This window comes from Capricornis sumatraensis, chromosome 10 (assembly GCF_032405125.1).
Source record: "Capricornis sumatraensis isolate serow.1 chromosome 10, serow.2, whole genome shotgun sequence".
Lineage (NCBI taxonomy): Eukaryota > Metazoa > Chordata > Mammalia > Artiodactyla > Bovidae > Capricornis > Capricornis sumatraensis.
Window position 1 is genome coordinate 35,449,861 of NC_091078.1, and position 25,500 is coordinate 35,475,360.

The 25,500-nt window shown below is 40.9% G+C and overlaps 1 protein-coding gene and 1 non-coding gene across 2 annotated transcripts in view; both read right to left on the minus strand.

Moving 5' to 3' along the window:
- The window catches only part of MTR (5-methyltetrahydrofolate-homocysteine methyltransferase), a 113,427-nt gene that overhangs the window by 34,973 nt on the left and 52,954 nt on the right, over positions 1-25,500 (minus strand). The window contains exons 15-21 of the mRNA XM_068982985.1: positions 24,281-24,460; positions 21,647-21,763; positions 21,200-21,340; positions 9,518-9,607; positions 8,341-8,493; positions 5,214-5,321; positions 4,087-4,187 (exon numbers count right to left, since the gene is read on the minus strand). Of these exons, the coding sequence (XP_068839086.1) occupies positions 4,087-4,187; positions 5,214-5,321; positions 8,341-8,493; positions 9,518-9,607; positions 21,200-21,340; positions 21,647-21,763; positions 24,281-24,460 (890 nt within the window). The remainder of the gene's footprint in view (positions 1-4,086; positions 4,188-5,213; positions 5,322-8,340; positions 8,494-9,517; positions 9,608-21,199; positions 21,341-21,646; positions 21,764-24,280; positions 24,461-25,500) is intronic.
- Positions 15,325-15,397, minus strand: TRNAE-UUC (transfer RNA glutamic acid (anticodon UUC)). The gene has a single exon. It is a non-coding gene; the product is annotated as a tRNA-Glu (tRNA).

Consider the following 25,500-nt stretch of genomic DNA (forward strand, 5'->3'; position numbering starts at 1 on the left):
GTAAAATAAAACTAGTTTTTCTTAGGGTGCCTCACATCAGTTTAGTGAAGTTGAAGGTGGCAGGGTCTTCTGATCCTGCAATTCACATGTACCACCACTAGATGGGAGTACTGTACCAGTTTGCAGTCCCAACCAAGATTTCCAACCTGTGGTTAAGCGCGTGTCAACAGATAAATGGATAAAGATGTGATATATGCATACAATGAAACCATTAAGAAGCCATAAGAAAGAAAGAAATCTTTCCACTGAAACAATGGATGGACCCTGAAGGCATTATGCTGAGATAAGACATACAGAGAAAGAAAAATACTGTATGACAGGCTTATATGGGTAGTCTAAAAAGCTGAATGCACAGAAACAGAGTAGAAGAGGTGTTTCTAGGGGCTGTAGGGTGGGGAAAATGGGAAGATGTTGGTCAAGGGTACAAACTTCCAGCTGGAAGATGACTAAGTTCTAGGATCTAATACACAGCACTCTGAACAGAGTTAACAACACTGCATGCTATGTGAGTGTTAAGAAGGTGTATTTTAAATGTTCTCACCACAAATAAGAAATGGTAATTATGTGATGGGTTAGCTAACACTATGTGGTGATCATACTGCAAATCAAATCAACGTTTTACACCTTAAGCTTACACAATGTTGTATGTCAATTCTATTTCAATTAAGCTCCAAAAGCACACACAAACAACAGTTAAAAGCATCCAAATAATTATCAAGAGAACCTGTGAGGTGCTAGGAAAGATTAGATTAGTGTGCCCTTGACTTAAATACACTCCTTTTCCTCACTTAGCTGAAAACTCTAGCATTATACAGTTTCAAAGTGTTCCCTTCTTAACCATGTATTATTTACCCATCCTAGACATTTGGGATGGAGGAGCCTAGTAGGCTGCAGTCCATGGGGATGCAAAGAGTCGGACATGACTGAGCGACTTCACTTTCACTTTTCACTTTCATGCACCGGAGAAGGAAATGGCAACCGACTCCAGTGTTCTTGCCTGGAGAATTCCAAGGACTGTGGAGCCTGGTGGGCTGCTGTCTATGGGGTCGCAGAGTCGGACACGACTGAAGCAACTTAGCAGCAGACATTTTACATTAAGAACCACTGATTAACACGAAAATACGTCTTGTTATCTCTTTCACCAGATCCATATTTTTAAAAGTACTAGATGTATGATATTTAATTTAAAATTTTGTTATTACATCCAATTTTTTCTTATCCAATTAAACAGGGTGCATTATGTTAAATGGGAAAAGTCTACATTTGTCTTTTTATATAACAATTATTAGAGTATTCTAAACTCAAGTTTAATGTAATCAAATATCTGATCAAAATATGTTTAAATATTCTAAATTATTTCTAAAGAGGAATTAAACTGGAATATTAATATTAGACATTACAGTTAAAGTTGCTTAAAACTGGAATAAATATTGAAAGCTAAACTGCCACAATACAGAATCCTGACTTTTGGACTCAGAAGCCCTGGGGATGGCCTGCCACTTGCTAGCTGTGTAAAATGAGAAGTACAATAACTGAGGCAGGCAAAGCAGGATCAAAACCGTAAAAAGAAAAAAAGAATGAAGGACAGGAAAAAAAGAAAAAGAAAGAAAGAAATCAGGAAAAGAATACAAAGGGGAAAAAAAGGAAAAATCAGTTATATAAAAGCAGCACTATATAAATTGTGAAGTGGTAAATAAATGTTAGGTATTAGTAAACTCTAATACCTAAGGTGGACATATCCCCAAATCTATTCAAATTCTCAAATCTGCAAATTCTATTGCATCATCCCGATAAAAAAATGTGCTTTTTCTGTCTAGACAGAACTATCACTTTGAGTCCTTTTTACTTCTTTTTTCCCCACAAAGAACTCTTAGCATTTCATGAGATTTACTGACCAGTGACAAAGAGCCGGGAATGAAAAAGTTGTATTAGCATCTGGTACTAGATGGTTCGCTAGACTCACTCAACTAGCTGGGTGATTCACCCAGGCATTAGCCTGCAGCACAGATACACAGTCAAAGGATACATTTCGCTGCACAAGTCCTATCTCAGGGGCATCTGTCTACTACCTGACACCATAACATTAAACCCATCAGTGTCAAGAATCCATGTATTATGAGACACAAGACCCAAAGGGGTGTTTGAGCCCAAAGAAAAAAGGTATGGCACGTTCACTTATTTTTTACAAAAAGAATAAAGTGTCATCAGAAGATGTTTCTCCAGCTGCCATTATTATGTGAGTGCTCAGTCATGTCTGACTCTTTGCAACCCCATGGGTGGTAGCCCACCAGGCTCCTCTGTTGATGGAATTCTGTAAGCAAGAATACTAGAGTGGGTTGCCATTTCCCACACCAGGGGATCTTCCTGACTCAGGGACTGAACCCAGGTATCTGTGTCTCCTGTATTGGCAGGCAGATTCTTTACCACTATGTCACCTGGGAAGCCAGCAAAAAACAAGTGATCCTCTAGTGTACAAGCCAGAGGAGATGGGTGTGCTGGAGGAAAGCGTTCGGGTTTAATAAGTCACTTTCACTGATGACATCGGGCTCCAGTAGCACCCTGGAGAAATGCCACAGTTCTCCCTGGCCTCTTAAAATGCCTTTACTGGAGGAAGAAAAATTACTGGTATGATTCTCTCAGCTACTTATCCATTTTTCATAATACAAAAGGATAAACACAGACAATGATATCTCAAGAATTGCTTTAGGGAGCTTGCTTACAAACTGCCTTTTTTCAATAGTTTTTGTCCTATTATCACCATTGAATATGTACCTGGCTTTTTAGCCTGACAAACAGTAAAGTTCCTGAATGGAGAAAAGTCAACTAAATCATCTGGGTGTCTCTGATACAATTCATGGTATATAGTAGATGATCTATAAACATTTATTAGCTGAAATGAATCTGAACTAATTGAGATGAATGCAAACAGAAATCAACAGCATAGGATTTTAAAAGCTGAGACAACAGTAGAAATGTCAAGAGATTTTAGGAAGCCAACACCTTATCAAATATTTATTCCTCATCCAAATACTTATTCTATAGGTAAAAATCTTACAACCGCCATTGTCTTTCTGGTATATTTATCTTTAAAAAATAATAAATGTATTCCAAGAACAATATTCCTTATTTCCAGGACTAGGAGAAAATGCTCCGTCTTTTGATAGTGAACAGGCAGCCAAACAAAAGGGCCTGTGAAGACAGTCAGAGGAAGAAGGTGCCACTCTGCCAACGCTCCTTCATCGCCAACCTTCCTTAGCTGCATTTAACTGGCCTTGAACGCAGACATGGATGAAGAGTTTGAAAGCAGGGAGGGGGCTTAGAGGGTAATGGTTATCTGACAGTGGGAACTCTCTAACCCTAACCCCCAAGGGGGCCCAGCTGCAGTTGCTTCTCCTCTCTACAGCGAAAACAGCACATGGAAAGAAGTCCACGCCTCAAAAGGACCGTTGGCTGGATATGGGCCAGAGAAGACATTAGTTTTATCAGGCTTTTCATTACAGAGAATATGTTGAACTCTGAGCAATGCTCTTACTGTGGGTCATGAGCTCTCACACAGAAATAAACTGGCGCTAAATAATTATTCAACTATAATGAGAGGTATAAGAAAGGGATTTTACTTGTATACAGCATTCAAAAACTAGCTTCATCAATACTAAGAGGCATGCATGGTTCTCTTCTAAGCAAAGGAAAAAGAATTTAGCCAAGGTCTTAATAAGATCTTGGCTTTAAAATCTGGCAGCTTATTGAGAGTAAAAAGGAAATACAGCCATGAGGTGGGGTCCAATGTTTGAGCCTCTGGCCTGAAGTCAATTCCCCAGAAGCCTCTGGGTTGTTTGACCCTGCTTGAATACTGTTTTCTATTCTTTTTGTCCTTACTGAATGTACACCATTAAATAATTACTAAATTACTTCATTTGAAAAGGTATGTTCAATGCAGAAAATTCAAAAACATGTGAAGAAAAAGATAAACCACCTCTATCATCCACAGCTCTACCCTGCCCTCCCCACCCAAAGATGAATCACCTGTTAATGCTTTTACTTTAAATAAGAAAGGGGCTCAGGTAAGAAAGGTGGGTCCAAAGTTACCTGAAATTATTGCAGCCAAGAACCACTCCAACTATGTTCTTGCCTATGTCGTGTACGTCACCTTTAACAGTAGCCAGCACGATGGTGCCTTGGTAAGGGTCCTGGAGAGGAAGTCAAACAGCTCAGCATTGCTAGGGTCACCTGGTTCTCTGAAGCCAGACAGGTGTTGGAACAGAAAGCAATTCAATGCAACCAAGGTAACCCTCAAAGATGGACCCGGAACCCAAGCCTCGTGCTCTGTGCAAAGAAGGCTATAAGCCGCAGCAACCCCCCAGGCGGTTCACTGAGGGGGTTTCAACCCAGATCATGTGTTCCATCATCTCAAAAACAGTTTAAGTTCAAATATAAAACAGTCCCATCACTGAAGATCATATGTGTAACCCCAAGCCTATCTGATAAATGTCTAGTGAATGTCAGCAGTAAAGGGGGAGGGAGGCTCTGGAGAGCTGCCTGTGTCCCATCAGAATGGGAAGGACCACAGCAGCCCAGGGCAGGGGGGCTCAGACTGTCTTCTTCAACACTGTTGTTCCACCACCATCTCCTCCCTCAAAAAAAGAAAAAGAAAAAGACATGCAAGGCAAGTGGGATTTTTATGAACACTACATCAGAGCCATTCACAAACACAGATAGATTTAAGAATTCAGAATCTTAGGGGCCAAAGCTGACCAAGCACAGGGAGCTAAACAGGTCAAAAGCTTCATGATTTACTGCGGTGGCGCAGCCAACAGGAAGGGAGCTAAATCCAGCAGTGGTGCCAAGAACATGGCCAGCACACAGACAATATTCAGGAAGGAGGTCTTCCAAAACCAAACAGTATCTCAAGGGTAGGGACTGATCTTTTTTAGCTACAGAGTTGAGCACACTAACTGGCAAGTGGTAAGAGCTCTGTAAATAGTTGGTAGATGAATGAGTGAACTCGTTATGTTTCTATTAAAAATTTCATAAAGCCACGTTCTATAGAAAATCCCAGGGTATTCTGATACTTGGTAAAAAAGTTGTTTCACTTCTCTGCTTCATCGTCAATGACACAGTCAAGCCCAATGGCTTAAGTCCCTACCCTCCAGCCCAGTAAGAGTATCCAGAGCCAATTCCTCACAAGGTCCACAGGCCCCAACCAAATGACTTGCCTCATCTTCTATTTTGCCAGTAAGCACTTTGGTTTCTTCTCTCTCTTTTTCCATGAAGGGAATAAGGTGACCCACGGCCTTCTTCATGACCCGAGCTGACTTTATAACCTGGGTAAAATACACAGAGTGAGACATCTTTACCAAAACACCTGGATGGTTTACACATGGTTGCTTGTGAAATTTTAGTACAAATTATGCATGTTTTGACCTCAGGTCAGCCACCCGTGAGTCCATTTTTGACAGTGGGTGGGTGAGGAATGAGCTCACCATGAGGAAAATTAATCAGTCAGGTACAGAAGAAGAAAAACAAGGCTGGAAATCAAATGTTGCAGTTTCTGTCCTCTGAACTTCTGCATGTTATTTTTTCTCCACCTAGAAGGCCCTCTATCATTTCCTAAAGTTCTGCACATCCTCCAAGTGTCAAGCTTCTCCTCCAAAAGCCCCTTCTCAGCCTTCTCTTCTCAATCCCCAGTGTCACAATTCACTTATAATTAAGGCTTATGCAAAAGGAAAAAGAGCCTTAAAGTCTACAGAATTAGAGAAAAATTTTGTAAACATAAGTTGGATAAGGGATTAATATCCAAAATATATAAAGAACTAATGCAATATAACAAAACCCCAAATAATCTGATTAAAAACATGGGCAGGAGAACTAAAAAGGTATTTTTCCAAAAAGGATATCAAAATGGCCAATAGGCACATGAAAAGATGCTCAACAACACTAAGTGTCAGGGAGACAACAAGTACAAATCACACTAAGATACCACTTCACACATGATAGCTCAGGGCTTCCCTGATAGTTCAGTTGGTAAAGAATCCACCTGCAACGCAGGAGACCCCAGTTCAATTCCTGGGTCGGGAAGATCTGCTGTAGAAGGGATAGGCTACCCACTCCAGTATTCTGGCCTGGAGAATTCCATGGACTGTATAGTCCACGGGGTCACAAAGAGTCAGACATAACTGAGTGACTTTCACTTTCATATGTCAGAATGGTCACCCTCAAGAAAACAAAAACCAACAGGCGCTGGTGAGGATGTGCTGAAAAGGGAACTGCTACACACTGTTGGTGGGAATGGAAAACAATATGGAGGTTCTTAGAAAAATTAAAAATAGGTCGACCACATGATCAAGCAATTCCACTTCTCAGTAGAAACCTACAGGAAATATAGGATTTCAATAGGGTTATCACAGCATTATAACAGCCAAGACATGGAACAACCCAAAAGCCCATCAACAGATGAATAGATAAAAATGATGTGGTATATATACAGAATGGAGTATCGTTCAGCCATGGTAAGAAAGGGTACCCGGCCATGTGCCAAAAAACACAGATGGATCTTGAGGACATTATACTAAGATAAATCAGCAAGAGAAAGACAAGTACTGGATGATCTCACTTATATGCAGAACCTAAAAGAAGTCAAACTGGAAAGAAAAAACAAAACAAAACAGAGTGAAACTGTGGTTGCCATGGGATACGGATGGGAGGGTAAGACTGAAGATATTTAAGGGTACAAACTTGTAACAAGTAAATAAGCCACAGGGATCTAACATACAGTATAATGAATAGACAATAATGTACTATAATGATATAGTGTGATAAATATTATCTCAATGGCAATCATATTAAAATATGTATCACCATACACCTTAAATTTACAAACATAACATGTCAAATTTGTTAAACAGACAAAAAAGAACAGGGACTTTCATAAAATTCACGAATGTATACTAAAATTCATGAGAACCAGGATGAGAAAACAGGGTGTTTGTACAGTCTCAATGTTCCTCGTCTCAATGTTTCTCCCTACAAAAAAATTTACAGTGGAGAAACACAGCAGACACTCTTAACAAAATGATCAAAGTTAACCTCACCAGTAATGAGACATAGCAACATGATGGGCTTCCTGATATGAGAAGGGCACAGCATTACTCTGTGTTATTCTTGCCAAAAATCAGAAAACATCAGGAAAATTCAAACTAAGAGAGAGCCTATTGTTTACCAAAGTGTACAATACTCTTCAAAAGTCAAGGTCATAAGGAAAAACTCAAGAACTGTTCAAGATAAAAGCAAAGTGGGACTGTGGAACACAAAGAGAAGAGAAGAGTAGCAGAAACACTGGTGAAATGTGAATAAAGTCATTAGTTAACATGATTATATCAATATTAATAACTACACTATGATCAAGTGAAAAGGTTAACATTAGGGGAAGAAGTTGAGGGGGATACATGATCACTTAAACTGCATCTGCAACTTTTAAGTCTAAAGTTTACTCAAACATAAGAAGTTAAACCAATAAGTTGATGTCATGAAAAAAAAGGCTGTGAAACTGTCCCCAACTTGGGGAGACTAATGCAGTACAACTGAATGTTCCCTGAGTGTGGTGATGGTTTCACAGACACAGGCATGTTAAAGCTTATTGCATGTGAATTATAAAACAGTAAATCTATAAGAAAAGATAAATGCTATGAAGGAAAATGGGGAATGGACAATGAATAATTAAATATAGAATAAATTTTAAAAATCAATTATACTTCGATTTTAAAAAGTTAAAGAAAAAAAAAAAGAACAGGGATTTTTCATTTTTTGTATGCCTCACAGACCTGAACCCAGAAGTCTCAAAACGTATCAGTGTTAATCAATGTGGTCAGTAACTGCTGTAAATCAAAATAAGAGTAAGACTACTGGTTTTACTTGAAACATATTATTTAATGTATATCGTTATTTAAAATGGTAATGATCTTTTCAAAATATTCATCCTTAAGGATGAACACTGGCTGGTCAAATCAAATCTTAACATGATTGACTTTACACTAATCGTGGGTTTTATTTTAATTTGGGGGGTGGGGGGAAGAGACTTCTGCTGGGGTAAGAGGTGGTACAGAAGCCCAGAACATGAAGACTAATGCTGGGAATGTCCAGATGACCTCTAATGTCCACATCACCCTAGATGGACTTTTCAGACTATGCCTAAAAGTGAATTCAGACAAAGAATGAACAGAATCACACCTCAATGCCCCTGGGCGCTCATCAAAATTAAAACCAGAGAAACAGACTCAAGTTTACTATTAAAAGATAAAGGCTCTTTCCTTCAATTGTGAAACTTTTCCCCCACCATTTGCCAACCTGAGGTAGAAACATTTTTCCAGCTCCAAAAAGATCACCAACAATTTTCATGCCATTCATCAGCGGCCCTTCAATTATATTCAGAGGTCGGGGATATTGTTCCTGGTTTAACCTGGCTTCCTCAGTATCTTCAATAATATATTTTTCAATGCCCTACAGAAAACCAAAAAATTAGGGAAAATTCACAGGATAAATTGGCTTAAGTTCAAACATCGAACAACAAATAAATAGTTACAGAGTGTGAGTTTTGGAATCAGACTGCATATGTTTAAATCCTGGCTCTTATCACTAATTTAGACAACTTATTAAGCATCAGTTTCCTCATTTAATAATCATATAATACCAACCTCACATGGTTATTTTGAGGATTAAATGTGTAAATTTTAAAGTGCCTAGATGGCTTTATTGACATAAAGCATTTTATTGATATAAAGTGAAAAATTAGTGACAGAAGGAGTACTAATAAGTTCAAATTCATAATAAAATACACTTTTTATCCTAGTGGTTTAACAGATTACATGTAAACAAATATCGCCTGTGAAATCACTGTTTTCCCACCGACAGGGCTGGGTGCAGGGAGGACCTAGCCGTCACTGATCAAGCCCTAATCCTCCAGTGTCCCCAGTTCAAGGATCCAAAGAGGTGGATGACTAGTTCCACAACCCGAAGTAAGTGAATCTCAAAAGTTCCAAGAAATTAAAAGTTAAATTCTAGAGACAAACAAAACAAAAAACCTGAAATTTCCAGACTCACAAATGAGGAAACCGAAGCCAAGAGATTACCTATCTCTTGGACTAAAAGTCTAACTACAGCAGAAGAGCCAGAACTCATTTGTTGGTCAAGAGACAGCCCCATGGTCTGGAACAGCACTTCCCGCCTCTGGCACTACTGACAGTTTGCACTGACTAATTCTTTGTGGCGCAGGCCTCTCCTGTGCACTGCAGCATGTTTACCAGCTTCCCTGGTCACTGGATGCCAGTAAAAACCCCCTACTCCAGTCAGAACAACCAAACATATCTCCAGATACTGCCTGATGTGCTAGACATAGGGTAGGATGGAGGGCAAAGTCACTCAGGAGTAGTCCAGGGAATCTCCTTTGTCAGCTGCTGCCAGCACCTCTCCTCCAGCCATGCCATCAGCCACCAGGACCAGCAACCAGCCTCCGGCCCACACTCACCTTCACAAGCGCGTACTCAAGGCGTTCTTCAACAGGGCCATTCCTCCACTCATCAGTCTGGATGACTTTCTTCCCTCCTTTGCCCTGAGTCTGGAATGAAATGTGAATAGAGAGATGATACAATAGGTCACTTACTCAGCTAGTTGGCAGAAAAAAACTATGTCTTATTCTTCCCTTATGTTTCAAGGCCCTGGCACAGTGCCAGCATGAATTAAATCTTTGGAAAATGCTTGAGGTGAGGAGAGAGGGAAATAGCAACCCACTCCAGTACTCTTGCCTGGAAAATCCCATGGGCGGAGGAACCTGGTAGGCTACACAGTCCATGGGGTTGCAAAGAGTCAGACAAGACTGAGTGACTCCACTTCACTTCAAGGAGAGAGGAAAAGAGAGAAATCTTACAGGTTTTGAACTTTTATTTAAAAATTTTCTTCCTTCCAGTTTTATTGAAGTATAATTGACATACAGTGCTACAAAAATTTCAGGTGTACAGCATAAAGTGTACAAATGAAATGATTACTGCAATAAATTTAACGTATATCCATCAGTATGAAAAAGCAAACAGATAGGATACTGAAAGATGAACTCCCCAGGTCGGCAGGTGCCCATATGCCACTGGAGATCAGTGGAGAAATAACTCCAGAAAGTGTGAAGAGACGGAGCCAAAGCAAAAACAACATCCAGTTATGGGTGTCACTGATGATGGAAGCAAGGTCCGATGCTGTAAAGAGCAATACTGCATAGGAACCTGGAATGTTAGGTCCACGAATCAAGGGAAATTGGAAGTTGTCAAGCAGATGGCAAGAGGGAACATCAACATTTTAGGAATCAGTGAACTAAAATGGACCGGAATGGGTGAATTTAACTCAGACGACCATTATATCTACAACTGTGGGCAAGAATCCCTTAGAAGAAATGCAGTAGCCCTCAGAGTCAACAAGAGTCTGAAATGCAGTACTTTGGGTGCAATCTCAAAAACGACAGAATGATCTCTGTTCATTTCCAAGGCAAACCATTCAACACCATGGTAATCCAAGTCTATGCCCCGACTGTAACGCTGAAGAAGCTGAGGTTTAACAGTTCTATGAAGACTTACAAGACCTTCTAGAATTAACACCCAAAAAACATGTTCTCTTCATTATAGGGGACTGGAATGCAAAAGTAGGAAGCCAAGAGATACCTGGACTAACAGGCAAATTTGGCCTTGGAGTACAAAATGAAGCAGGCAAAGGCTAACAGAGTTTTGCCAAGAGAACACACTGGTCATAGCAAACACCCTCTTCTAACAACACAAGAGAAGACTCTAACACAAGGACATCACCAGACGGTCAATACCGAAATCAGATTGATTATATTCTTTGCAGCCAAAGATGGAGAAGCTCTATTAGTCAACAATAACGAGACCGAGAGCTGACTGTGGCTCAGATCATGAACTCCTTATGGCCAAATTCAGACTTAAATTGAAGAAAGCAGGAAAAACCACTAGACCATTCAGCTATAACCTAAATCAAATCCCTTACGATTATACAGTGGAAGTGGTGAATAGATTCAAGGGATTAGATCTGATAGAGTGCCTGAAGAACTATGGATGGAGCTTCATGACACTGTACAGGAAGCAGTGATCAAGACCATCCCAAGAAAAAGAAATACAAAAAGGCAAAATGGTTGTCTGAGGAGGCCTTACAAATAGCTGAGAAAAGAAGAGATGCAAAAGGCAAAGGAGAAAAAGAAAGATATACCCATTTGGATGCAGAGTTCCAAAGAATAGCAAGGAGAGATTTAAAAAAGCCTTCCTCAGTGATCAAGGTAAATAAATAGAGGGAAAAAAAGGAATGTGAAAGACTAGAGATCTCTTCAAGAAAATTAGAGATACCAAGGGAACATTTCATGTAAAGATGGGCTCAATAAAGGACAGAAATGGTATGGACCTAACAGAAGCAGACGATATTAAGAAGAGGTGGCAAGAATACACAGAAGAAGTATACAAAAAAGATCTTCACGACCCAGATAACCACGATGATGTGATCATTCACCTAAAGCCAGACATCCTGGAACGCGAAGTCAAGTGGGCCTTAGGTAGCATCACTACAAACAAAGCTAGTGGAGGTGATGGAATTCCAGCTGAGCTCTTTCAAATCCTGAAAGATGATGCTGTGAAAGTGCTGCACTCAATACGCCAGCAAATTTGGAAAACTCAGCAGTAGCCACAGGACTGGAAAAGGTCAGCTTTCATTCCAATCACAAAGAAGGCAATGCCAAAGAATACTCAAACTACCGCACAAGTGTACTCATCTCATACACGAGCAAATTAATGCTCAAAATTCTCCAAGCCAGGCTTCAACAGTGCATGAACTGTGAACTTCCAGATGTTCACGCTGGATTTAAAAAAGGCAGAGGAATCAGAGATCAAATTGCCAAAATATGCTGGATCATCAAAAAAGCAAGAGTTCCAGAAAAACATCTACTTCTGCTTTATTGGCTAGGCCAAAGCCTTTGACCGTGTGAATCACAACAAACTGGAAAATTCTGAAAGAGATGGGAATACCAAGCCGCCTTACCTGCCTCCTGAGAAACCTGTATGCAGGTCAAGAAGCAACAGTTAGAACTGGATATGGAACAACAGACTGGTTCCAAATCAGGAAAGGAGTATGTCAAGGCTGTATATCGTCACTCTGCTTATTTAACTTATATGCAGAGTACATCATGAGAAACGCTGGGCTGGAAGAAGCACGAGCTGGAATCAAGATTGCAGGAGAAATATCAATAACCTCAGATACGCAGATATCACCACCCTTATGGCAGAAAGCGAAGAAGAACAAAGAGCCTCTTGATGAAAGTGAAAGAAGAGAGTGAAAAAGTTGGCTTAAAGCTCAACATTCAGAAAACGAAGATCAGGGCATCTGGTCCCATCACTTCACGGCAAATAGATGGGGAAACAGTGGAAACAGTGTCAGACTTTATTTTTTTGGGCTCCAAAGTCACTGCAGATGGTGACTGCAGCCATGAAACTAAAAAATACTTGCTCCTTGGAAGAAAAGTTATGACCAACCTAGATAGCATATTAAAAAGCAGAGACATTACTTTGCGAACAAAGGTCCATTTAGTCAAAGCTGTGGTTTTTCCAGTAGTCATGTATGGCTGTGAGAGTTGGATTATAACAAAAGCTGAGCGCTGAAGAATTGATGTTTTTGAACTGTGGTGTTAGAGAAGAGTCTTGAGAATCCCTTGGACTGCAAGGAGATCCAACCAGTCCATCTTAAAGGAGATCTGTCCTGAATATTCATTGGAAGGACTGATGCTGAAACTCCAACACTTTGGCCACCTGATGTGAAGAACTGACTCATTTGAAAAGACCCCGATACTGGGAAAGATTGAAGGTGGGAGGAGAAGGGGACAAGAGAGGATGAGATGGTTGGATGGCATCACCGACTTGATGGACAAGAGTGTGAGTAAACTCCAGGAGTTGGTGATGGACAGGGAGGCCTGGCGTGTTGCAGTCATGGGGTCACAAAGAGTTGAACACAACTGAGCAACTGAACTGATATCCATCATCCCATATAGGTATAAAATAAAATAGAAAAAACATTTTTTTTCTTGTGATGAGAACTCCTGAGTTTTCTAAAATCTGTCATATATATTATACACCAGTGTCAATGATATTTATCACATTGTATATTAAATCCCTAGTAATTATACATCTTAAGAGGAATTCCCTTCCTCCAATTTTCCCTCCTGTTAGCCCCTGCCTCTGGTAACTTCAAATTTGATCTCTTTTCCTATGAGTTTGGTTTTTTTTTAAGCATAATCAACCTATAATTTTAGTTCCTGGTACACAGTATAGTGATTCAATATTTCTATAATTATAAAATGATCCTCACTAGGATTTGAATGCTCAGTAGAAAGACAGAGTGAGACTCCATTTTTTTTTCCCTTTTCTTCTTTCCTAAAAGATAACATCTTGGAACCAAAGATTTCCAGGACAGTAAGAAAAGCTAAACCTGATATCTGATGAGCTTTTAAAGTTCTCACGTAGCACCATCACTACCCAGATATGTGAAGAGTCTGTAACAAAAGCAAGTCAGAAATCATCTTAGAGGTGGGCACGCTGTGAGGTACAAGACATACACCATGCTCTCAAGGACTTTGCCGTATCATAAGGTAGATGGAAATACACAGAGAAAGGTAAGCTCCAAGAGAAAGCCTGTGCCAAGTGCTGAATGAGAAGATGACGGAGAAGGCAATGGCACCCCACTCCAGTACTCTTGCCTGGAAAATCTCATGGATGGGGGAGCCTGGTAGGCTGCAGCCCATAGGGTCGCTAAGAGTCGGGCACAACTGAGTGACTTCACTTGCACTTTTCACTTTCATGTACTAGAGAAGGAAATGGCAACCTACTCCAGTGTTCTTGCCTGCAGAATCCCAGGCATGGGGGAGCCTGGTGGGCTGCCGTCTATGGGGTCGCACAGAGTCGGACATGACTGAAGCGACTTAGCAGCAGCAGCAGCAAGGTAGACGGAAATACACAGAGAAAGGTAAGCTCCAAGAGAAAGCCTGTGCCAGTGCTGAATGAGAAGATGACACAGACAAGGCTAGGAATTTTGAGGACAGAGTGATCATCACAAACTGGAGTGGTGAAGAGAGACTTTGAAGAAGCTGACAGATTCAGCAAAGGGACAAAATCGTGATGATCCTGGGATGGAAGGTGAATTGCCTATCTGTTTCCTCCATCTCAACTGATGTCACTCATTGCCCAAATCTGAAATCTAAGTATCACTCTTGACTCTCCATCCAGTCTTCGCATTCAATTAGTTACTTAGCCCTAATAATTACACTGCCTCGTTATTTTGCTCTAGTCTGCTTCCACTTTCATAGTTCAAGCATCTAACTGGTCTCCACAGCCCAGGATCACCCTGGTCCCCAATGCGTCTTCCACACAGTAGCCAGGGGGGCCTTTCCAAAATGCAAACCTGATCAAACTGCCCCCATGGGAAGATTCACTGTAAGCTCTCTATTGCTCTCCGAATGTTGTATTGATTCCTTTTCATGCTGGACAATGTCCTGAACCAGTTGTCTCCCAGCTTCATCTTCTGCTATTCCTGAAGAACTCAGCCCATCTTGAACATCTCAATTCGTTCTGTTCTCCATCATCTCGCTCATCCTTGGCCCTTTACATCCACTCATCTGACAATCTTTTCTTTAGCACCTACCAGAATACCAGGCCACAGCTAAATGCAGACACTCCTCCTCTGGCAGAGAATACCAGTACTGTACCCCAACCCCAAACTTTAGCCTGGCTAACTCCTGTTGAGCTCTCAGGTCCCCCTAACCCATCCCTTCTGGGAGGCTGTTCCTGGTCACCTCTACCTTTGGGTTCAGTGTCCCTCCTAAGCAGTCCACAGCATCCTGCTCGTGCCTTGTCGCAGCATCTCCCCCCACACTGGACAACAACTGCCTCTACATGCTTGTGCACGTCTCACTGCGCTGCAGGCTCTACAGGGGCATGCCTCTCTTATTACCTAGATCCTCTAAGTCCAGAAAGCACAAAGCAGAGAACAAAATGTGGGTAAATATTAGCTGAATGATTTAAAGCTGAATAAGAACCGATTTCCCAGAGCAATGTTTGTGCAGGATAGTAGAGGCCAAGCCACAGAGTGCTAGGAATCCATGCTATGGAGTTTGGATTTAACCTTCCAGGCAACTGTGGCAAGGGTGGAGGTGGGGGAATGACACGAATTCTGAAGCTTCAGAGTAACATTCCAAGTAGTATTTTTCTGCAGAGGAAGTGAGACACACGGCTTGCGGGATCTTAGTTCCCCAACCAGGGATTGAACCTGGGCCCTTTGCACTGAAAGTGCCAAGTCCTAACCACTGGACCACCAGGGAATTCCCACCAAAGTAGTATTTTTAAGAGAACCCTAGAAAGGGGAGAATGTTTTAGCAGTTCATGATGAAAGCCTGAACTACAGTGGCAGGAACAGGAAGAGAAAGAAGGGACAAACATATAAGTATTAATGGACAGCATGGAAGAAGGACTGGGAGGAGCTCCAGGACTGAGGGCTGGGGTGGCAAGCAATCACACAGGGCACTCTCACATGGCAAGAGACTAATGCTGCTCTCATATGATGAAAAGCCTTAAAGAAGATAGCAATTAAAAAATGTATTTTTTTCAGCATTATTTATAATAGAAAAAGACACAGAAACAATCTATGTGTTCATCAGTGAATGAATGGATTAAAAAAGTGTGATATATTATACATATAATGGAATATTATTCTGCCACAAAAAGAGGAAATCCTGCCATTTGAAACAGCATGGGTGGACCTTAAGGGCAACATGCTAAGTGAAATAAGTCAAACAGAAGGCAAATACCATATGATCTCACTTACACTTGGAATCTAAAAACAGAAACAAATGTGGTGATGGATGTTCACCAGACTTACTGTGATGAGCATTCCACAATACATGCTGATATCAAGTCATTATGCTATACCTCTAACACTAATATATGTTGATCATATCTCAATTTTTAGATCTAAAAATTATAAAATTCATAGATTATATACTCTGACATTTATTTAAGAGAAAATACAAAACTAGAGCAGTGTGACACCCCCCCCAACTCCCCGCAAAAAAAGAGTCCTTCTAAAGCTCACATTCTCATCACTTGATATATGTAAACATCATTTGTCCTGTTGACCACACAAGCAGGCAATTCCTGCCTGTGGGATGGAGTCTGATAAGTAAAAACAGGGCAGAGTGTTCCAAACACTCTTGGAGAGAAGGCCAGGTGTGTTCACAGAAAACAGCAGTGTGCCACATGGAAGGGGCAGGGAGGGGGCGACACTGTGTGACTGTGAGCAGTGGGAAGTGAGGATGCAGTGTGTGGCCCGTGAGGATTTCTCACCATGTACAGAGTTTCATTATCACACCTGATAAATGATAAACATGCTTCAGAAGGTCAATATTCTAAATGGTACCATTTAAGAGCAGCTATTTCAGAAGCATGACCCGGCATACTGCGTCCATCTGCTTTCCAACTAGTTATTCAGTAGGACGCTCTCCATGATCCAAACATAAGTTGTCGTGGCCTCACACACTGAGCGGCTGAGACACCAGAGGCATGGAGAAAGGTCATCAAAATAGAAAGCTTCCAAGCACCATGGCTGCTCAAGTGCTCAGTTGGCTACTCCTTTATCTGCTTGTACTGCTCAAGAGTAGCTCCCCATTAGCAAGGTGCCTCATGAGGACATGTGTTTTATTTCTGATATCAAACTGGACCAGCATCAAGGGAGGAAACTGCTCGAGCGAAAACCAAAGGGGAGTGTGAGCACCCACTGGCAATAAGAAAACCAAGGCCAGATAAGGAACAGAGAGGACCTTTTTTCTAGAAAAGCATCAAGAATACTTACATCTGATAAACCTATCATCTGTTGAAGATTCTAAGCTGAAAATGTACTTACTTATGTAACCCTCCAAACATCATAGCTTGGCCCCTCACCTACCTTGCATGTGCTCAGAACACTGACATTAGCCTAATATTTCGGCAAAATCATCTAAAACTAAGCTTTTTTTTAAAATAATAAAATGTTGAGTATCTCATGTAATTTACTGAATACTGTCCCAAGAGTGGAAAACAGAATGGCGGTGTGGGTCCAGAGTGGTTGTCAGTGGTTGTTTTCCCTCGTGATGGCAGGCTGAACAGAAGCTGTGATCCGCTGCCTTTGTCCAGCACCACAAGAGAGGATAGTACTGCATATCGCCTGCCCAGGGAAAGATCAAAATTCAAAGTACAGTTTCTACTGAATGCTTACTGCCTGCACATCATCATAAGTTGGGGACATGTGAATCCTCACAATCCAAGGCCATGCAAGAGCCATCACACCCAGAGACTGTCCCTATTAACACTCAAACAGTACTGCCCAATGAACAAACTCCACAGGAGTTACATGGTCTCATGTTACCTGGAACTTCTTCTTACCCAAGATAATTTAGTCACCACAGGTCAACCTGTACCGTACCAAGGGTATTATTTTTCAATAAAGCCCATTAGAGTTTAGGAAGGTCAGAGATGAGACTCTTCCCACCCTTTTCAACAATAATATTGAATAATCTATCAGATGAAACTTGAGTGCAGACCTTATTTGACAATGAAAAGAGAGAATCATTCTCTCATGAAGAAAAAAATTGCTCAATGCTTATTTGCCTCACAGTAGTCCTGCTTTTCACGCTGTTTGCAATCGGTGTACCCTGAGGAATGGTTAAAGAGCTGGCGACTCCTGGCAATGATGAAAGCACACTTGTTTTGGTTATTAATTCCTTAACAGCAATAGAAGTCACCTTGAATGTAGACAGTTAACCTACTTGACAGACAGGGTCAGTGGCTTGTAATAAGTCCTGTGGTTACATAAACAGGGAAGCAATTTTTTATATGATGGATTGATGAAGTCTTGAAATTGCTATTAAGATCCCCTCTTACTCCTAAGCTGTCCCTTAGGAGCAAAACCTCTTGGCAGTTTAGCAAGATATAAAGAAACAAAAACTTGTAAACAAATACTGGAAGTAAATGTAGACCGAAAAGAACGACTGCTATAAAATACAAAACCAACAAAATCTTAAATGAGAATAGTCTCACAAATAAGCAGCCCTCTTTCCTAAGTGAGAGCTGTCTCATCTGGACAGTGGAGAAGAAGATGAGAAAGCACATCACTTTATGGGTTAACTAAGAATGCTTGAGTAGAAGCTAGGATGCCCCTCTGGTCTTCAGTAGAACTCTGTCTTAGTTGGCAATTAATGAACAATCTCCTGCTAAGTGGAAGGCAGGCTAAGAAAAAAAGCTAGATATTGTTTCATACTTGTATCCTGGTGTCCAAAGAAATGGTTCAGCACTTTGCCTATCTGAGTAGACACAATCATGGAAATAGGGAAGGAAATCTAGCCATTGTTTCTTATGTAATGAACTGAGAAGAACTTGTTTACATTTGCAACAGTCAAGATCCAGGACATTCTGTTCTGCATCCATCTAAGAAATTACAAATGTCCTAAGGAACTGAGAAGAGGGTCATGTGCTCAGTGGCACTGAGTCTGAACTCATCTTTGTTGAGTGAACCTAAGGCTAGCATAGGCAGTTTCAAAAGTCAAAATTTTGCCATCTGTGACATGGACAAATCAAGAATGCAATCAACCCTAAGCTGTCCTATCCTTTTCCAGAACATTTTAGTACTCTTCACAGGAAGAGGAAAAGTCAGCAGTTCTGCCAAAGTTAAATTCACATATTAACCTAGAGAACATTAACCCAGGTGGCAACATACACAAAGGCATTCTGCCACTTTCCTGGCATGTTCTGTGAGAAAAATGTTTTCCTTTGCCATTGCTTTCTGAAATAAATTATAAAGCAAGTTTTCTTGAAAAAAGATTTCATTTTTCCTTAAACTGAATTCTAGAAAGCAACACCCATGATAGATATTTAATATACCTCAGTTCAGAAGCTCAGTCGTGTCCGACTTTTTGAGACCCCATGTATCGCAGCACGCCAGGCCTCCCTGCCCGTCACTAACTACCGAGGTTTACTCAAACTAATATCCATCAAGTCGGTCATGCTATCAAGCCATCTCATCCTCTGTCGTCCCTTTCTCCTCCTGCCCCCAATCCCTCCTAGCATCAGGGTCTTTTCCAATGAGTCAACTCTTCGCATGAGGTGGCCAAAGTACTGGAGTTTCAGCTTTAGCATCAGTCCTTCCAATGAACACCCAGGACTGATCTCCTTTAGAATGGACTGGTTGGATCTCCTTGCAGTCCAAGGGACTCTCAAGAGTCTTCTCCAACACCACAGTTCAAAACCATCAATTCTTCGGCGCTCAGCTTTCTTCACAGTCCAACTCTCACATCCATACATGACCACTGGAAAAACCATAGCCTTGACACTAGACAGACATTTGTTGGCAAAGTAATTTCTCTGCTTTTTAATATGTTATCTAAGTTGGTCATAACTTTTCTTCCAAGGAGTAAGCGCCTTTTAATTTCATGGCTGCAATCACCGTCTGCCGTGATTTTGGAGCCCCCCAAAATAAAGTCTGACACTGTTTCCCCTGTTTCCCCATCTACTTGCCATGAAGTGATCGGACCAGATGCCATGATCTTCGTTTTCTGAATACTGAGCTTTAAGCCAACTTTTTCACTCTCTTCTTTCACTTTCATCAAGAGGCTTTTTAGTACTGCTTCACTTTCTGCCATAAGGGTGGTGTCATCTGCATATCTGAAGTTATTGATATTTCTTCTGGAATCTTGATTCCAGCTTGTGCTTCTTCCAGCCCAGTGTTTCTCATGATGTACTCTGCATATAAGTTAAATAACCAGAGTGACAATATACAGCCTTGATGTACTCCTTTTCCTATTTGGAACCAGTCTGTTGTTCCATGTCCAGTTCTAGCTGTTGCTTCCTGACCTGCATACAGGTTTCTCAAGAGGCAGGTCAGGTGGTCTGGTATTCCCATCTCTTTCAGAATTTTCCAGTTTGTTGTGATCCACACGGTTACAGGCTTTGGCATAGTCAATAAAGCAGAAGTAGATGTTTTTCTGGAACTCTCTTGCTTTTTTGATGATCCAGCAGATGTTGGCAACTTCATCTCTGGTTCCTCTGCCTTTTCTAAAACCAGCTTGAACATCTGGAAGTTCACGGTTCACATACTGCTGAAGCCTGGCTTGGAGAATTTTGAGCATCACTTTACTAGCGTGTGAGATGAGTGCAATTGTGCGGTAGTTTGAGCATTCTTTGGCATTGCCTTGGTCTGACAGAATGTGGTCCACTGGAGAAGGGAATGGCAAACCACTTCAGTATTCTTGCCTTGAAAACTCCATGAACAGTATAATATACCTAGGACTGCCCAATACATAATAAATGGAAACAAGGAACTTATTTTTGGATTAACTATAATTATTCTTACATCTATAGATCAAAAGTGTGCAGACCTCAAGCCTTGAACTGTAGACTTAGAGTAGATCCTAACATAAACAAGTATATATAAAAATGTAAAGCTATAACAATGAGTACCAGGTAACCACATGGTCACACAAGAAAATCCAAAATGTCAAGTCGTAGCATGAGATAGAAAAATATCTAATAAAATGAAAAGATGCTCCCAGTATCTTGTTTAGATACTGCTAAACAAGCAGGTTACCAAGAAAGCATCAAGAAAAGCTAGATTTTTATAAAAATGTACATGAGTGTGTGTGTGCGTGTGCATACGCATGAACGTACTAATTAGCACTTTTTGTTTCAGAAAAATAAAACCAAAACCATGAATAGAGGCTATAATAAAACCTCAACAGTGGTTAATCATAGGTAGTAGGATTATGAATAATTTCTATTTCTTCTTTTGCTTACCCTTATTTTACCAATTTTAAAAAATTAATATGTGTTACTTTGGTCTGAGAAAAATAAATTTTACATTTCAAAATAAACTTACAGAAATACAAATTAAGAGTACTGAAGCAGATATTTAAGGCTTGTTTCTCCTTCCTCACCCTAATGAAAATACCTTGTCTGGAACTCTCTGTAGAAACCTTCAGTGATCCAAAGACATGGTGCTATCCTCCCTTCCATTCTACAATGAAGGACTAGTAACTGTACATTTAAGACAGATTCAATGGAATACAGGAAAAGCCATCCGTCAGAACCTCTCCCCCTACCTGGGCGTAGCGTAAGAGCTTCTCGGTGGCCTCAGGGTCTCTGTTCCAGATGAGGTCCTCACAGAGCTGGAGAAGCTCCTTGTGGATGTCATCATATACAGGAAGGCTTCCAGCATTCACTATTCCCATGTCCATACCAAACTAAGGGCAATAAAAACAAAAATAAGGATTTCCAGTGATACTCTAAACCAGGGATCAGTGACTCTTTCTGTGAAGGACCAGATAAAGAAATACTGTAGGCCACAGCCTCTGTCACAAACACTCAACTCTGCTGATATAGCATAAAAGCAGTCCTAGACAGAATACAAGAGAGAGCACGTGGCTTTGTTCTAATAAAGCTTTATTCACAGAAAATGGCAGCAGACCAGGTTAGTCTGTGGGCCAAAGTCTGCAAACGCTTGCCCTAAGTAAAGGCTGGTGTCCAAGGCAACAGGTGTCCCACTATACCTTGATTGCATGGTACAGGAAAACCCCATGCATTGCCTCTCGAATGGCTTCCATTCCTCGGAAGGAGAAGGACAAGTTGGAAAGACCACCACTTACTTTGGCTCCAGGCAGCGTTTCCTGGAAAAAATTTTAACATATGAAAAGATTTCCCTAGTTTGCCAAAAGCAGCAATTGTGTTCCTTAAGCTTTTTAAAGTAAGAATGGAAAGTAAAATATATATACAAAGTCCAAAGTAATTCAGAGTTTCTTGTACCTAGACACAGACTACAACTTGGATATCAGGGAGACACGAAAGCACTGCTTCATTGCTTTTCCTACTATAATCTCCCTAAGGGGAAAGAAAAACTTCCGCTTTATCTCTGTGTGCTTCTACAGTGACCATGATATGGCTACAATACATGGTGAGTGTGACATAAAGTATTTGCTGAATAGGGACTTCCCTGGCGGTCCAGTGGTTAAAACTCTGAGCTTCCACTGCAGGAAGCAGGGGTTCAATCCCTGGTTGGGGAACTAAGATCCCGCATGGTGCAGCTAAATATTTATGTGTGTGTGTGTGTGTGTATACATATATATATGTATATATGTGTGTGTGTATATGTATACACACATACATCTGTTGGATAAATAACCAAAAAAGAAAGAAACAGTGACAGATAACAGAAGGAAAACCAGAGAGGACAAACAGAGAAGTTGGTTGTTTACGAGCTACTAGGCTTCTATAGCCTAAAGGAACAAACTCCGTAGTTCACTATAAACCTAATTTTAAAAGGACAAAAGGGAACTGAGGTCCCCACCACACCTTATGACACATGAAGCATTAGTTCGCATGTAAAACAGGAACTCTTACTTCCTGTTAGATAGGGTACAGACTAGTGCAAGCATTTTGGGATAGAGAGCTGCCTTTATCTACTACTGGACCCAACCCTTCCACTCTGAGTATATGCTATAGGGAAGCTCATGAAGAGGTATAAACAAGAGATGTATATACACAGTTTTGCTCATGACTTACCCAAACTGGAAACAAACCAAGCATATGTCAACCACAGAACAGTTAATTATGGAAAGGTAAATGAGGGAATATTACACATTAGTAAAATTGAACAAAGCACAACTACAGCATAGGTGGATCTTCAAAGTGCGACTGGGTTAGGAGAAAGGCCTAAGAATCTTAAGAGTCTGTTTATATTAACATGGAGTTCAAAAATATGCAAAACTAACGATACTATTTCTACAGTGAACTCTTGCTATTTGCGGTACTTACGTTCCGTGAAGTCACTGCAAACAGTGAGCTGGGGCATGCTGAAAACCACTGCTCCCACAGGAAGTGCAGGGTTAGGTCTGTGAAACTCTGGTCACAAAACTGTCATCACTGATCAACATATAACCCTGTTTCCTATGTTTCCATTTAGATATCTTGTTTAATATATACTGCTGATTTCCTAATGTTGAGCTCACAGCCCACAGCATGACAATTCATGTCTAAACAAAGTCCACCTAACAAACGTTTTCTCCATGAAGTGCATCACAGCCTTTGTGCACGCAGGAACACAGGGCAGCACTTCAGCACAGCGCACGGGGGCTACCCAACTAGAGAAATCAGTCAGCAAAAAAAAGCTCAAAACCCTGAAAAACATGGCACTAAACAGGCCAGAAAAGGGTGCTCTTTTACAGAATGAGGGCCAAACCCAGGGATGCAGGGCGTGCCTCTGCTGACTCATCTGGATCACAAGGGTCAGGCACTTACAGTTTTCACCACTCTGCACGTGTGCGTGCCCGTGAATGACTACAGAAGAACCATCAGTATTGATTTTGGAGTCACAAATAATTTTCTTTTTTTTAAATAATTTATTAAATTTCTGGCTGTGCTGGGTATCTGTTGCTGCTCAGGCTTTCTCTAGTTGCCCCAAGTGGAGGCTACTCTTCATTGCAACGCATGAGCTTCTCACTGTGGCAGCGTGTCTTGCGGCTGAGCACAGGCTCTCGGGTGCACAGGCTTCAAGAGCTGCAGTACATGGACTTAGGAGTTGCAGCTCCGGGGCTCCAGACCATAGGATCAATAGCTGTGGCACACAGGCTTTGCTGCTCACCAGCATGTAGGAACTTTCTGGATCAGTGATTGAACCTGTGTCTCCTGCATTGGCAGGCAGACTCTTTACCACTGAGCCATCAGGGAAGCCCACAAATTAATTTTAACGAGTAAGTGAATTTTTAAATAAAAAACCCAGGATAATTCAGATTGACTGTGTATACAGAAGCATTAAAATCATATAGAAGAGCAGCAAGTAGTACCATAAAACTCAGAACGAGCTGTAATCAGAAAGGAAGAGACACGGGGCACTTTTCATTTCCTGTTTCAGGTCCCAAGTGGAAGCTACTATATGCCTCATAATCATTTATCAAACTCTGTATCTTTTATATATCCCTCAGTGTGTGTGTGTTTTACATCACAACATAAAATAACATAGAAAAAAATTTTAAAAGCTCCTAAATTTCAGAAAACCAATTTGCTATAAGAATAAGAATGTCAATATTCCTTGCCAATAAATATATATATGTGAGCTCAAGCTATTCACCAAAGCCACGTGATAAACCTAAGCAATGTCGGATAGAAAGGAGAAAAATGTTCATACTTACTTTAATGACTTTTGTTGCATTGATAAAATTAACAGCATACAAGTTATGTTCTTCCATCCCAGTACCAATGGTGAGGATATTAGGGTCAAAGATGATGTCATTTGGATTGAAGCCCAGTTTTTTCACAAGGAGATGGTAGGCCCGGGTGCACACTCTGATTTTGGTATCTGTTTCTGTTGCCTGGGGAAGGAGTAAAAGATGTAATTTGAAATAGGAAAATGAGGTGTTATCTATGAAAACAGAAGGACCATTCACTTGTTGAAAGCGCTTAAGTACCAATGCTTAGATTTCATAGAAATACAAATGCCAAACAGCCTTTAAACATTTATCAAGTTATCTCAGAGGAGGAATTGGTTTAAAGTTCCTTTATGCTTTCATCCACACAACAGCTATAATGCTTCTGTAAAAAATCTCACACACATACACACACACACACATATACTATATTAATAAACAGGTTTCTTAAAAAAACACAAGTGATAAGAATTCAAATAAATTACAAAATTAGTGACCCTCCTCTCTGGACCTGCCTGCACTGTCACCCAGGCTTTCTTGGACCTTCCTATAGTAAGGCTATATAGATTCAAAGATGTGCATTTATTACCCACCTCCAGCCCCACCCATCACAGCATTAGCTAATATAATATATTTCCAAACAGTGACCCTAGGAAGCCAAGCCTTGACTCCAGCAAAGACCATCCCACCGATGCTTCCCACCTCCCTCAGAATCAGGTCTCGCACCTCCAATTTTAAGATTTTATTTTTACAGAAGCAGTGTAGCTGTTGTGCTGATGAAAGTATCTCCCCCCTCATCTACTCCACTCTCCCCACACCACTCCTTTGATGTTCCTGAGACCCACCAAGCTTGTCTTCCCTCAGGGCCACTGTGGGAAGTGGCCACCATCTCTTTCTATCCATTGCTGCCACTGCCTGGAACACACTGTGACATGGCTCTGTGAGTCACAGCACTCAGGCCTCTGCACAAATGTCCCCTTTTCAGAGAAGCCTCCCATAATCACGATCTCTAAACCAGTTCCAGCACCACCTTCTGCCTCCTCCACCCCTCTTCATAGCATCTCTCCTCCTAGAAATTCTTTTCCATGTTACAGAAAAACCTGAATGAACTTTTTAGTCAACCCAGTATATTTATCCAGCATGTTGTTTATTGTTTTTTACTTGTTTCTTTAGATATGATTAATTGGACTAGAATCAGTCTTGCT